Source organism: Squalius cephalus, assembly GCF_949319135.1.
Source record: "Squalius cephalus genome assembly, chromosome: 3".
In the NCBI taxonomy this organism is placed as follows: Eukaryota; Metazoa; Chordata; class Actinopteri; order Cypriniformes; family Leuciscidae; genus Squalius; species Squalius cephalus.
This window is the reverse complement of record NC_137124.1, coordinates 54857147-54871623: the sequence shown is the minus strand read 5'-3', so window position 1 is coordinate 54871623 and position 14477 is coordinate 54857147. Positions and strand designations below refer to the sequence as shown.

At 37.0% G+C, this 14477-nt stretch overlaps 1 protein-coding gene across 3 annotated transcripts in view; it reads left to right on the top strand.

Annotated features, from left to right (window-relative positions):
* sbf2 (SET binding factor 2) overlaps window positions 1–14477 on the top strand; it is a 133488-nt gene that overhangs the window by 56334 nt on the left and 62677 nt on the right. For all 3 annotated transcript variants that reach the window (XM_079865292.1, XM_079865291.1, XM_079865290.1), the window contains exons 7-16: window positions 612–744; window positions 1095–1203; window positions 1302–1415; window positions 2711–2788; window positions 3055–3168; window positions 5630–5758; window positions 8236–8334; window positions 8782–8986; window positions 10366–10475; window positions 11262–11411. In XM_079865292.1, coding sequence (XP_079721418.1) covers window positions 612–744; window positions 1095–1203; window positions 1302–1415; window positions 2711–2788; window positions 3055–3168; window positions 5630–5758; window positions 8236–8334; window positions 8782–8986; window positions 10366–10475; window positions 11262–11411 — 1241 coding nt within the window. The remainder of the gene's footprint in view (window positions 1–611; window positions 745–1094; window positions 1204–1301; window positions 1416–2710; window positions 2789–3054; window positions 3169–5629; window positions 5759–8235; window positions 8335–8781; window positions 8987–10365; window positions 10476–11261; window positions 11412–14477) is intronic.

Here is a 14477-nt window from a genome sequence, read left to right as displayed (position 1 = left end):
CCCCAGTGTCAGTGTTTTGTCTCAAGATGCACACCAGTAATGTTTTTCTTTCTTTCTAAGGCACATTTATAAAAGCTACTTAAATGTCCTAATTGAACTAAGGCCTAATCCTGGCTTAATCAAAACCCTGTCTGTGAAACCAGGCCCTGATATTATGTGAATATAATAATATTATTGCAGTCACGTTCTGTTTTGGTTTAGTTTTCCCTGTTTAGTTTTCCTGAGTTCTCGTCCTTGTTTGTTACTATGGTTTTCTAATTGAGTTACGCACCTGGTTCTTGTTCTATTTATTATCTTCCCTGTGTATTTAAGTCTTGAGTTCTGTCTGTTCAGTGTCGTTAACTTAATGTTTGGTTCGCGATTCCTGTTCTGAGTATTTTTGGATTGTAAATAAGACTTATCTTATTCATCGTGCTTGCTTGCTTACCGGCAAATGTGACAGTCGTATTTTGCGATCTATGTGTCGTGATAAATATCATATCATGAGGTAGCGGATGATATTCAGCCCTTTCTGCTTTCAGGAACGGTTCTTGAATACATTGGAAGAAATGTTGCTCAGCAAATGTTACATTAGTAATTGTGCATTTGTGCTTTTTTTTTGTATGTTCCAGGAATCCAGAATGTTCTTAGTCTCTTTTGTGCGGTTCTGACGGAGCACAAGGTTTTGTTCCATTCTTCCAGCTATCAGAGACTAGGAGAGGCCTGCCGTGCCTTAGAGACCCTCATGTTTCCTCTGAAGTACAGGTGGGTCAACATCGAATGTTACTGATATACCCAGAATAAGTGACCTTAAGTTGCCTTGATAACAGCATCTCATTTCATTAGCTTCATTTTAAGCCGATCTAGTTCAATCTAAGTGCGTTGCGTAAAAACTAGGACACTGCTGTATCAAGTGAAACTTACCAAAAAAAGCTTGAAATAATGTGTGCTCTTCACATATGATAAGCGTGTAATTTTGCAAACAGTTCTATTTTTAGGGTCTTTTGCAATAGTATGTGCTATTTTTATGCTTGGTATGTAATGAGAACAGTCTGATGTCTGAACATCTGCTTGACATGTTGATTGTGGTTGCCTAACTCTCATTTGGACCACAGCTACCCCTACATCCCCGTCCTCCCATCTCGACTGCTGGAGGTGTTGAGTTCTCCTACGCCCTTCATCATCGGAGTGCATTCCATGTTCCAGAGCGAGATCCAAGAGCTGGTGAGCTCAAGGCCTTACAGAAAGACATTTTTCAATCTGCCTTAAAACAGTTGGTCAGATTCTGGTAACAATGATTGGGTTTTGGTTTCTGTTTACAGCTCGATGTGATCATTGCTGACCTTGATGGAGGAACAATAAAAATCCCAGAGTGTATACACCTGTCACAGCTTCCCGAACCCCTGTTGCACAATACTCAAAAAGCACTGTCCATGGTAAGAAAAAACACACACACAAAAAAAAACACACACACATTGTGATGTTGTATCATTTTTTTAATGTGCCAGTTGGTTAGCATTTAAGTGTATATATCAAGTATACGTTTTAATATATATATATATATATATATATATATATAGTATAATGTAATCTGATTTTCATCTTGCTACATGAAAATGATTATTAAATTCATAAATACATTCTGTTTTGTCACTGTCTGATGGAAAACACCTTTGTTATTGTCGCTTTTTACTGTAGACTGTATTCCTACTGTTTGAATTGTGCATCAAAATGACCATTGGAGGGATGTTTAGTCTGATTATCTATATAACAAGTATATACACTAACTTTAAGAAGTGTGCGTCAAAACCTCGTATGTTCTGGTTTCCTCAGCTGTCTGGCTGTCACTATACACCAGAGTCTGTAGTTCATGTGTTAAGCCCAGAAAACTGATTTTGAGGTAGAATAGTAAGTGAAAGCTCAGATTATATTAAATGAATTCTACAACAATCAGTAATCAACCAACTGAGTACTGGAAACATGAGCCATTGAAACCCAATCAAAAAAGTTCAATTCAAATATCTAACAGATCTGTTATGATAGATTGTACTAAAGGTTAACTAAATTGTTTTGATTCATTTTGTTAAGATTTTTTACGAGAAAGATCTTTTCCATGCTCTGTGTCTTTTGGAGACACAGTATGTGTTTTTCATCTGACAGCAATGATATGAAGATAAGTTAGGACTTGAGCCAGATCATAGACTCTTGGGACTGGGCCTTTTTTGTCTTGGGCCAATAAACTTCCACCTAGAAACCATCTTGAACCCTAGTAACCACATAGCAACATCATGGTATCTACCCACAACACCCTAATATCATAGTGGCCAGGTTTGCACAGGAATCACCATCCATATTTTATATATATATAAATATATAAAATATATAATATACAAATTAATTAATTAATTAATAAAAAAAAAAAAAAAAAAAAAAAAAATATATATATATATATATATATATATATATATATATATATTACTAAATATATTACTATGACTATTTGCTTTTGCTAGTGGTGCATACATTCTTAAATCACATATTTCATAATTTTTCCTCATTAGCTAATCTGCATTTTCCACATATACGTGTTTTTTTGTTTGTTTGTTTTTTGTACACAGAATTGAAAGATGATTGTGACTAGAGACATTCCATAAGCTATATTTGCACCATTTGTCTTGTTCCCACAGATAGCAGGACATTTCCTCACTGTAAATACCTTCTTTGTCTTCAGGTTTTGCATCCAGATCTGGAAGGAGCAGATAATGCCTTCCCACCCCCTCGTTCTGCTCCATCCAACCTCAAACTGCTGGTAAAAGCCTTATATGTCTATTTTTCGCTTTTACAATCTCGCAAAGTTACATGTTAAAGTTGCGGACACACATATGGCCGACACGGGAGTCAATTATTGGGTCTTCAGGGGGCAGAAATATCTGTTTGCTAAAGGAGTTTGAACTCCCATCACGTACGCAGTTTATTTTGAGACGAGAAAATTTTCACACTGACTCATTCCATCCTCATACGTTCGTCTGGAATGATTCTCAGTCCCTTCTATTCTGGCTTTCTTGTGTTTGACAGGATAAGGAGGTGAGAGCGGTCTTCCTGCGCTTGTTTGCACAACTCTTCCAGGGCTACCGGTCCTGTCTGCAGCTCATTCGCATCCATTCCGAACCTGTGATTCACTTTCACAAGGTGAGAGGAGGGCGCTGATCGGCAACTTTATGGTGTTAAAACTCATTTGCAGAGTAAATTACTCCATAAGCCCACAAGCGATTAGGAGCAATTACTGTCATCATGCCAGATCATTCCAGCAAACCTGCAAAAAGACTTTCTCAAGTGCTTGCATAATGACTGTACGAGAAGGATCTTCTTACTAATTATGTCCAGGGTTTTCAACAAGGGGTCTATAACGGTTCAGCAGGGGTCTGTGGACAGATATACAGTATAAAACACAGAAGATATTCTTTAAGAAGTTTACCAATGTATTATATATTTGAAAATTAATGACTTGTAAAAGGAGTAATTCTCTCAAAAATGCAAACGTAGTCATCATTTACTCACTCTCACCCGTATGACTTTCTGTGGAACACAAAAGGAGATAAGCATTGTAATAGTCACTCAATGAATAGGAACTGGTGCTTTCAAGCTTATAGGGATAAAAAAATGCTACAAAAATATGCTGAAAGTAGGCCATGCAATGCTTCCGCTATATGTCTAGTCTTTTAAAGTCAAAATTTAAAGCAAGACACTACTGGCAAAACCCATTGTTTTTTTCATGCACTGGTCAATTTTGAGATTTTAGGCTATTTTGCTTCCATAGCATGTCTTCTTTCAGACTAGTGGGAAGAAAACATTCGGAATACATATCCAAGTTTAATATATTACACTATCTCTTTGCATAGATTTCAATTACAATACATATTTTTAAGGCAGTTTTCTCAAAATGAGTTTTTCTCCTGCACTGAGCAAGAAATCTCCACTTCGGTGGCACATACTATATTCTTAAGGTTTTACAGAGAGCTTTGCTCATATATCATTTGGCTGTTTACAGCATTTTCTGATTTATAAATTCCAAAATCTCCTCCTTAACAACATTTAACTCTAATATGTCAACAAAATGAAACTCTTGATATGTATGCAAATTAGTTCATTAGAAAAGGCCTTATTTGCATATTTAAGAATAACCTTTCATTAAACTTGTAATACATAACAACTGCCTTAATGTAATCAACTTGGGAAAGTATGATCATATCAGGAGGGATGTCAATATTAATTAACAGTGAATAATGGCATAAATTTCTGTTTGTCCCTCACACAAATCTATCATATATATTCAGAAGACTTTGCATGAGTCATATGAACTACTGCTATAATACTAAATTGACAAAAATTAAAATTTTCGTGCAAATAAGTGCAAAACATAACATTCTGAAGGTAAAAATGGTGCGTTTTATAATTATAAGTTGAGAACTTTGGATTTTCTTTTGGCCCAGAGTTTCCGAGTTGGGGGTGTATCAGTGAGAAAACATGAATACAGTCTTTAGTTGACAGTAAATTTGTTCAAAATGTGTGAAGTTATTAATATTTTTTTAAATTTACAATAAAACTAAGGTTAAGTTGCATGTACAAAATAAGATAGTTTTGTACAATTACAATAGAATATATAACTATTCAGTGTACAGCAGCGTCATAAATTGAACAAAAACAAAAAGCAAAAACACCTGATACACATTCTTTATTAATTTTGTAGAATTAGAGAAAAAAAAACTTGCTGTATATTTTGTAGTAAAGGTACACCATCTTGCTCCGAGCAAAGTAATTTGAACTCATTTGACATCATAATTACGTTTTCTCAACTCGTAAATAAGAACTTCACTTGAGAAAATATTAATCTGATGACCTGTCATGATATATAGACTGCCGGACACGCTGTACGGTACAAACAGCTCTGACTGGTTTGAAATACTGCATTGTTTATCTGGCTTCAACTCAAGGCAGCTTGCACTTGTACAAACACCTGCCTTTTCATAAACACGGTGAGTTTGGGTCTGCGCCAGAGAACGAAAAAATAATCTCAATGAACTCACTAGATAAGCACTGAGCTTTGCCTCGTCCACGTCTTGCTTTGAAGTGCTTCGGTGCAAACGTAAGCGCTCATGCCGATGGTATCGCGGTTAATTTGTTTAAAACACTTTGGTCCGTCGGATTGTCCCTGCAGTGAGCCATATGAAAATCATCAAACTTGCATTCACAAGTGTTATTTCACCCCCCAACCTGTTTTTGTTTGTGTCGGCCGATGTCTCTGTGGCAACGTCTCAATACGAACCCTCATAAAGCACCCCACATGGCTCGCATTATAGTACAAGAATGCTTCACGTCTGGAAACTGAGCATCTTGCCCTGCCAAATGCTTCTAAATTCACTGGCTAATGCTAATGCACGGGATCTGTTTAAAATATACGTATGCCCATCTTATTTTATGTATCTGGTGATGCAGATAACAGACTTTGTTTCTTCTGGAAGTTGTTTTGTTCAGAAAAATCTCTCTGCACCATTTGAATCAAACTTGGCTACTCATTTTCAAGTGGAAGTGGAAGTTTAGCAGATGCTACAATTTTAGTTTGATCACTGGCCTTCTTTTCTCTGATACATAGGCTGCTTTCCTAGGCCAGCGGGGCCTGATAGAAAATGACTTTCTGACCAAGGTGTTGGATGGCATGGCCTTCGCGGGATTCGTGTCTGAACGGGGACCTCCATACAGAGCCTGTGATCTGTTCGATGAGGTGCAGTACTTCTTTAACAGAGCTTACTAAGTAATAGAGATGTAGAAGGGCATCATTTATGGGCACTGTTCAGGAAGGTAGGGAGCACAATAAGGATGCCTTTTAAGTTTCTTTCTTTCCACCTCACATGTAATTGCAGTGGTCACACTTTGTTAGGTGGCCTTAATTACTATGAACTTAACCATTTAGTGCAATATATTTATGTGCATACATGTTGGCTCATTGTAACAACATTTAAAGTATGTGCATTTTAACTTTAACCCTAACTGTGACCCCTATAATCCTAACCCTAACTCTTAAACCTTAACCATACCTCAAACTCATTAGCAGTAAATGTGAAAATGTTCCTGAACAACATGTTGTTGCAAAGTGAATCCATTGTCTTGAATGCATTTAAGGTTAGTACATGGTAGCTAAGGCCAAGAAATATAAAGTGTGACCGAAAAGGCAAAGAAATCTCCAAGATGGGGAAAGCGGGAGAAATGCTGGTTATAAACATTTTCATAATTCATTTAATACCAGACGTAAAGATAAAATAAAACAAATGAATGCAAACTAAATGTATTTTTTTATGCTTGAGATATATAATGATTACATCAGATATAAGCTGTGTCCCAAATGATGGACTTTACACTATGGGGTAGCACTTTATTTTACAGTGTCCCTATGCATAATTACAAATTATGCATAATTACATGCAACTAACCCTGAAACCAAACTCCAGTGTACCAAACCGACAGTACTTAAATGCATTAACACTGTGTAACACGGACACCTTAAAATAAAGAGTTACACTTTATTTTAAGGTGTCATTGTTACAGAGTAATTACTTAATTAATTACTTAGTAGTAGACGTTGTAATAACATGTAACAAAATGTAATTAACATGTAAATAAGTTATGGAACAGCCTGTACTTACAGATTGTAATTACGCACATGTAATAGGCAGCTACTGTTAAACATGGATGGATAAGGTTGGATGGATAAGGTTTATAGATACACATGAAGTACACTTAAGTACAATCTTGATACACTTTATTTTACGTAGCTTATCCCTGTGTAACATTCTGTAATTTAATGTAATTAGGAAGCTACTGCATGTTTTCAAGCTGTGAACTAGTGAGTTTAAATCAAACTAAGGCAGAGATGGACAAGGTATGTATACACAAAGTACACTTAAGTACAATCTAGATAACCTTTATTTTACGTAGCTTATCCCTGTGTAATATTATGTAATTGCAATGTAATTAGGAAGCTACTGCATGTTTTCAAGCTGTGAACTAGTGAGTTTAAATCAAACCAAGGCAGAGATGGACAAGGTATGTATACACAAAGTACACTTAAGTACAATTTTGATACACTTTATTTTACGTAGCGTATCCCTGTGTAACATTCTGTAATTTTAATGTAATTAAGAAGCTACTGCATGTATTTAAGCTGTAAACTAGTGGGTTAATTAAGATGGATAAGGTATGTAGATATACATGAAGTGCACTTAAGTACAATCTTGATACACTTTATTTTATGTTACATATGTGTAATGCTACAGAACGTACAAAATTACCATGTGTAACTGAAGGCTTTTCCCGACCTTAGTAGCCCAAGTACTTGTATTACATTGTGTAGTACTAAGTACTTTCTTATATAATTACACTGTACCAAGTCTGTAACACGCATGTAACCGACTCGGCTTATTACATATGTGTAACAGTAGCTGCCTATTACATGTGAGTAATTACAATCTGTAAGTACAGGCTGTTCCATAACTTAGTTACATGTTAATTACATTTTGTTACATGTTATTACAACGTCTACTACTAAGTAATTAATTAAGCAATTACTCTGTAACACGGACACCGTAAAATTTTAAGGTTACACGTTGTTACAGTGTAATTAATTACATAAGTCATATTAATTAACTTAATGTACTGACTGTAGGGTTAGGGTTTGGTTTAGAGTTAGTTGCTTGTAATTATGTATTATTTACTGTTATTACTATAGTAAGTATATCTAACTGGTAACTATGTCACGTTAAAATAAAGTGATACTGGTTATTTTGTCATGCAACATTGGTGCCTCTTCCTCATTTCCACACTTTGTTTCATCCGGCTATTTGAAATGCATTTTCTCATTGCATTTGTGTTTTCAGAATATTTTTGAAAATAATAATGAATAACGTAAGAAAAACAAAACAAGATGGAATCAGAATAAAAATCTGTGTCCATTTCATCATGTACTGTATGGCATGATTCAGTAAACAACCGTAATCGGATCGAATCATTGTTAGAGCAAATATTTACTCTCCTACTAAGTAACATCATTCCACAAGAGGAAGATAATACACGCGTGACTCAGCTGAGTGAAATTCCAGCTATTGTTCTGGGCAATGTTAAATCAATTACAGGTGGAAAAACTGATTTCTTGTAACCACAGATTCATTGGTTTCTACATTAAACTGCTCTGTTTCTGTTCTATAGCTGGTGGCCTTAGATGTAGACCGCTTTAAGGAGGAAGAGGAGAACCTGGTCAAATTCCAGAAGCGTTTGAGAGATCTGTCAGAGCAACTTTACAAAAACGTAAGCACATGACGCCATCTCTCATGTCAGGTGTTTAAACTTCAGTGGTTGCTGCCACTTGATGCATGTATTCTCTGTCCTTCAGGTTGACCTTTCATGTGCTCTTTGGTTTTTGCCAAGTTTTCTCTCTTGACACACTTGATGCATAACAACTAAGACCTCTTTAAAGGGGCACTCTGTCATTTTTTTCTCATTAAAAAGTTTTACATAAGTGTTGTAAATGATGTACACTCTGGTGACATCGGGTCACCTCAAGTGGGCGGCCATGTTGAGGTCACATTACCTTTCAAATACTGATCAGTTTATCTTGATTATTCTCTTGTTATTGGAAACTTTCTCTCACAGAATAAAGTAAACATAAATGACTGCGAATAGCACATTAGTACTGATCCAGAAAACATCTCTAAATCCTGCATTTCAACAGTTGTGTTGTCATGCATTCTGTAGGAGAACCCGAACCCCCACATGGCCTTCCAGAAAGTGCCTCGTCCCAGCGAGGGCTCGCACCTGCGGGTGCACGTGGTGCCCTTTCCCTTGTTGGAGGAGGAGAGGGTGGAGGAGTTGATACAGGAGGGCCTGGCCAAACAGCACACCGCCCCCATCAGTACCCGTCCAGAGAGGAAGTGCGTGGTGCCCGCCGGACCCCCTGTGGGTGAGTGACGGGGTCATATATATACCGTATATATAATTATCACTTATTATTGGTGCTTTCATATTAATAGTGGTTTTTATTATCAATGTTTACGACAGTTTGCTTAATATTTTTCTGGAAACCGTGATGCATTTTATTCTTTGATAAATAGAAAGTTCAGAAGAACAGTATTTATTTGAAATTGAAATCTGTTATTTTTCATCCTTGCTGAATAAAAGTATATGTATGTTATTCAACATTGATAGTCAGCATATTAGAATGATTTCTGAAGGATCATGTGACACTGAAGACTGGAGTAGTGATGCTGAAAATTCAGCTTTGCATCACAGGAATAAATTACATTTTAAAATATATTAAAATAGAAAACAGTTATTTTAAATTGTAATAATATTTCACAAAATTACTGTTTTTTGTTGTTGTTGTTGTTGTATTTTTAATCAAATAAATGCAGCCTTGGTGAGCATAAGAGACCTTTTTTTTAAACATTAAAAATCTTACAGATTTTGAATGGAAGTATATATAAGATAAGATAATAAGATCTTGTGAAATGAATTTGACAGGTTAACTTTGGTCAGCATGAAACGGAAGTTTAATTTTGATTGAAAGTAATGAAGACAGAACATTATTATAAAAAAAGAGAAATTTAAGACCTAAAATATTTGGGCCACTGCAACTCAAACCCTGATCAAACTTCCCTTCCTGTATGTTTCTAGTATCTCTGAGGACCTTGACTTACTGGACAGGCCAGTGGTCCTCCAGGGCTGGATTTTAGGAACCCTGATTTAGTGTTTGGCAGTTAAAAAATGTTGTCACTGATCATCTCAAGCCACCAAAACGCCGTTGTTGTGTAAATGAACAGCCAGAACACATTAAAAGTGTTCTGTTGATGTCCTGTAAGCAGACCCTAAGTTAATATCTAATGATTTTTACAACGAAAAAGCTAGACAATGACTTTCTTTTAGAGCTGCTATACAGCCAAACCAATCTTTGTTGCATTAATTTCCTATTATCACAGTAAAGCTGCTTTGAAACAATCTGTATTGTAAAAAGAACTTTATAAATGAAGGTGACTTACAGTAACTTAACTTAGTAAGCAAAATAAATCTTGACAGGGTGATCACGATCCTGTTGCAAAGCAGAGGATCTTTTATCATCCTGAACGGGGTTATTTTGCTTATATAAGCGGATTAAATCAGTACTTGTTGACTTACATTGGTGTCTTTTATTTTGCCTTTGAACTGTTTTAATCGCAACAAGCCACTTAAGATGGTGTTTCAGTGATTTTATCACAGTTAAGCGGTTTATAGGCACTCTGCTCTGTGTTGAGCATAACAACACATGGCCTCTTCATTTGTTAACGGTTCTTCTCTTTTATGCAGTATCTATCCTGGGTAAGGCCAGCTCGGTGTTTAACAGCGCTCGTAGACTGGAGGTGGTCCGGACGTGCATCGGCTTCATCTTCGACAACAAGACTCTGGAGACAGAGAAGGTGATGCAATCATTTCTGTGATGACAGAAGGATTAAACCCACACATTCACTTGTACATCTGGAAAAAGACAGCATGCAGATTAGCTCGCATTAGCGATGCCATTCGTAGCACGATAAGCAAAGCTCTCCAGCTGCAAGTCGTACAAACGTAGGAGGAAAGGGGTGAACAAACAGTCACACATATTCTTCTAATTTCCCTGTCCTTATCACTAATACTAATATTATTCTAACATTAACCATGACTGGTGTTTGTCTAAAGCATCTTAACATATTTTTAGTCTAAATAACTTTGTGCAAATTACCTGTAGCGAAGGAAATATGCTCACAGGGGATGTTTGGAGCCTGCCCTCATTTGAGATCAATCCCCAGTGTGTTTGCATTGGAATGGTAGCCAGCTACCTGCACACATTGAGTTTAAATGGTAGGTTATACAATGCAAGCTTGCATCCCTTTACAGTTGTAAAAATGTTGTGCTCGCAGCTTAACAGCTTCTCTGTGCCAGTAAAGACATCACCTCCACACAACCTCAGCCCGAGTAAACCTGAGCGGAGGGTGCTGCCTTCGTCTAGACGTAAAATCTCATCAATAACAACCGTTCTGGAATTTTAACTATGGGTCAGAGGTCAACTGGCTGGATTTAGCTGGAATGATCGCGGCCTTTGCATGCATGTATTGAAGCGAACCACTTCTGCGTCCAGATGAGGGCGGCCCAGTCTGGTTTAGGTGAATGGTACGCACTTAAAAAGCATATGTTTTAGTAATGCCTTGACTCTGCTGTTTCTTCAGACACTGCCTGCGGCTCTTCGGGCCCTGAAAGGCAAAGCGGCTCGCCAGTGCCTGACCGACGAGCTCAGCCACCACGTCCAGCAGAACCGTGCCATTCTGGACCACCAGCAGTTTGATCATATCATCCGCATGATGAACTGCGCTCTACAGGTGGGCATCAATGTTAGCAGAATTTATTACCACAGGCAGAGACCTAAAAGAAAAAAAACAGCTAATCAAGTCATTCGATTTGTCCTGGCAGAATATAGGAATGCAGGAATGCTGCAACATTAAAACATTGGATTTTACTTATTCGGGGAAGCGTTAAACATTACTTGAATTTGAAATGAATATTCACAAAAGAGTTTTATGGTAATGAAACTTTAAATTTTTGTAAAAATATTATATTTTAAATTATTTTATACATTTTTAGTAGATGGATGGATAGATAGAGTTAAAATGCAGGTTAATGGGGGATGAAGAATGTAATGCGTGTCGTGGAAAGAGTCTCTTAAAATGTATATTAAGTGTAAACCACAAACTGCCATTTAGGGAAAATCAGCAGCTCTTTGTTCTCCCTTTAAAATACTGCCGACGGGGCCTCCTGATAGGATCTATGACGTAAAGTAGGATATTAATTAAATGCAATGCCTGGAGTCTTCTTAGAAAGGGAACAGCAGATTTAGTGTTAAACAAACATCTCTGACAAGGCTAATCGAAATGAACCTTTTCCAGGTTTTTTCAGAATATTTCAGCCAGCACTGTGCCTGCATATAGCCAGCATGACTTATTACACCGTTTTATTACACTAAAGGAAATAATATTGCTTTTATTCAGAAAAGTATTATTGTTTGTCACAATTTAGAACATCTCACTGATCTATAGGTCTGCAGCTTCCTGTAAGAGGTTCGCTTGATTTATGTGAAGTTGCTTGAGTTTTGCGTAGCTATGTCTCTTTCTTGTCATAGCGCTTCATGACTTATTGTGTGTTAGTCCATCACATTCCTTTATAAACTGTCACATTGCCATTAATCTCAGAGCAGAGTAGGGTCCCGCTGGTAGTTCCTTGTGTTTTACAACTTCACGTCGGTGTGGTTAGGGGGGATTTTAATGATGCTGTGCTGTTTAAAAAGCAAGCGACTTTTATAGAGTCACTGGACATTCCCAACATACTTTCGTCACAATAATACAGACCAGCTTGGGCCATGGATGTCAACATCTGCAGACGAGAAGAGTGGGGTTGTTAGACAAAAAAAGTTTTGTACATGTGTGTGTATATATATAAAAAAGTTCAAAACCAATGGAGAGAAATATTTTCGTGTAGTTGTCATAGCTAAGCTGTACGTAGGTCTGTAATGTATTGTTTTCCATTGAGAGATGAGATACATATGTGGAGCAGCTTTCAAAAGATGAAATGCACGTGCTATCAGAGCTATGATATCTGTTAATCAAGATGAGAGACAGAAACAAGCATGCTGGGCCCAAGCAAGAGTGTTTTCATGTAGACTTCCCTCCAGAGACCGTGTCAAGGGCAAAGGTTGTTTGGCACCACAGGCAACAACTTGACATGAAACAGGGATGAAAGTGACAAGCTATATTATGTAGAAGTCTGAATAACATCGGAAAAGGTAAGCAGCATATGGACAGTCCATGTGTGTGATTGTCACTGATCTCCTCTTCTAAACCTGCTAGAAATAAATTGCCTGCGGTACGCAGAATCACAGTGTTGTTGTTTTTTTTTATTCAACACAGTTATTGTTAATGAAAGTTCATGATGTGCCATGACACAGACAAGGAAATGAGCCACTTATTCTACTACAATACAGTGCAAGACACTGCCCGGACAAAAAAAAGTTGCTGTTTCGATTTAAGCAAATGCTTAAGAGTCTATGATTGGATCATTATTCCAGTGATTATTATGTTTCTAGCATGTTATATGTTTGGCAACAGTTCTTTTAACCCTAACTGATGGTGTAGCTTTTCATTTCTTTAATAACCATGTACTAAGGATCATGGCCATATTCAAGGATGACAAAGTCAAGATTCATGAGGCTCAAACTGTGAAAGAATGGTTGTGAGGAGCATGAAGAATTATTTTCACACATGAATTGGCCCCTCTGAGTCCAGACCTTAACCCTTTAAAACCGGATGTGCCAACCGAGCTGTATTCATGTCACTGTAACTCTTCAACCGTTTGCACTATCAAAATAATTCTCTCCGTCTGCAAATGACAGCAGCGCGGGATGGAAGGATTTGAACAGAGAGATACGACGCGCGGCAGGTTAGAGTGTTTTGGATTGCATAAAACAATAAAAGAAACAAACAAACACATGGCGAAAGAAGTGTTAGACAGCAGAAGAGGGGATTGGGATGATTTTGAATGAAATCTGGGAGGCGGATGGCCGTTACTCTTTCACGCATCTAAGCATGTAGTACGTGCATGTGTATGTGTGCGTGCCTATGAATGCGTGCATGTGTATGTGTGCGTGTATGAAAAAAAGTGTCCTAAATGAAAACTGCGCAACCCAATGTCACAAAAAAGACTTGTATATATGTATTATAGTTCATTTTTCAACTTTAAAGTGTTAGTTTCTTTTTTCTAAATAAAAATCAGTACATTTATTCTTTTTTTTTATTTTTTTTTTTTGTCTATTTAAATTCTATTTACAAACTCACCACACACAATAATGGTCAATAACTGTAATTTGTTGAAAGCTTATCTTTTTCTGAAAAAGATGACACCTTGCACATGAAGATAGCACATTGTTTTAGAATTTTACAGTCAAAAAATCTAATTATGTGAAAAACACCTATTTTAGCTTCAGGTTCTAAAGTGTTAAATTCATTGAAAGTCTTTGGGATGTGCTGGAGGAGACTTTACAGAGTGCTGGACTCTTGCACTGTCAATATAAGATCTTCACTAAAAACTGATGCAGCTCTTGATGGAAATAAAAGTTGTGATGTTATTTACATCAAGTGGTGCATCAATTTTTGGACAAGATCTTGTATCTGCCGTGACTTTCAGCATTTTTCCTATAAAAACGTTTGACATGTTTAAGTTGTACGGGGCGTTAGAAAGTGACATCAACCACACAAAATCCCATTAGAACAGTCGGACTGAAATGGATTTCCAGAAATGCGCTTTGATTTCAAAGCACATATGAATTTAGCTCAAAACTGATTCCAACCAGATGTACACAAATATCGAACTTGTACTGACAGTCTACACGAGGCGTG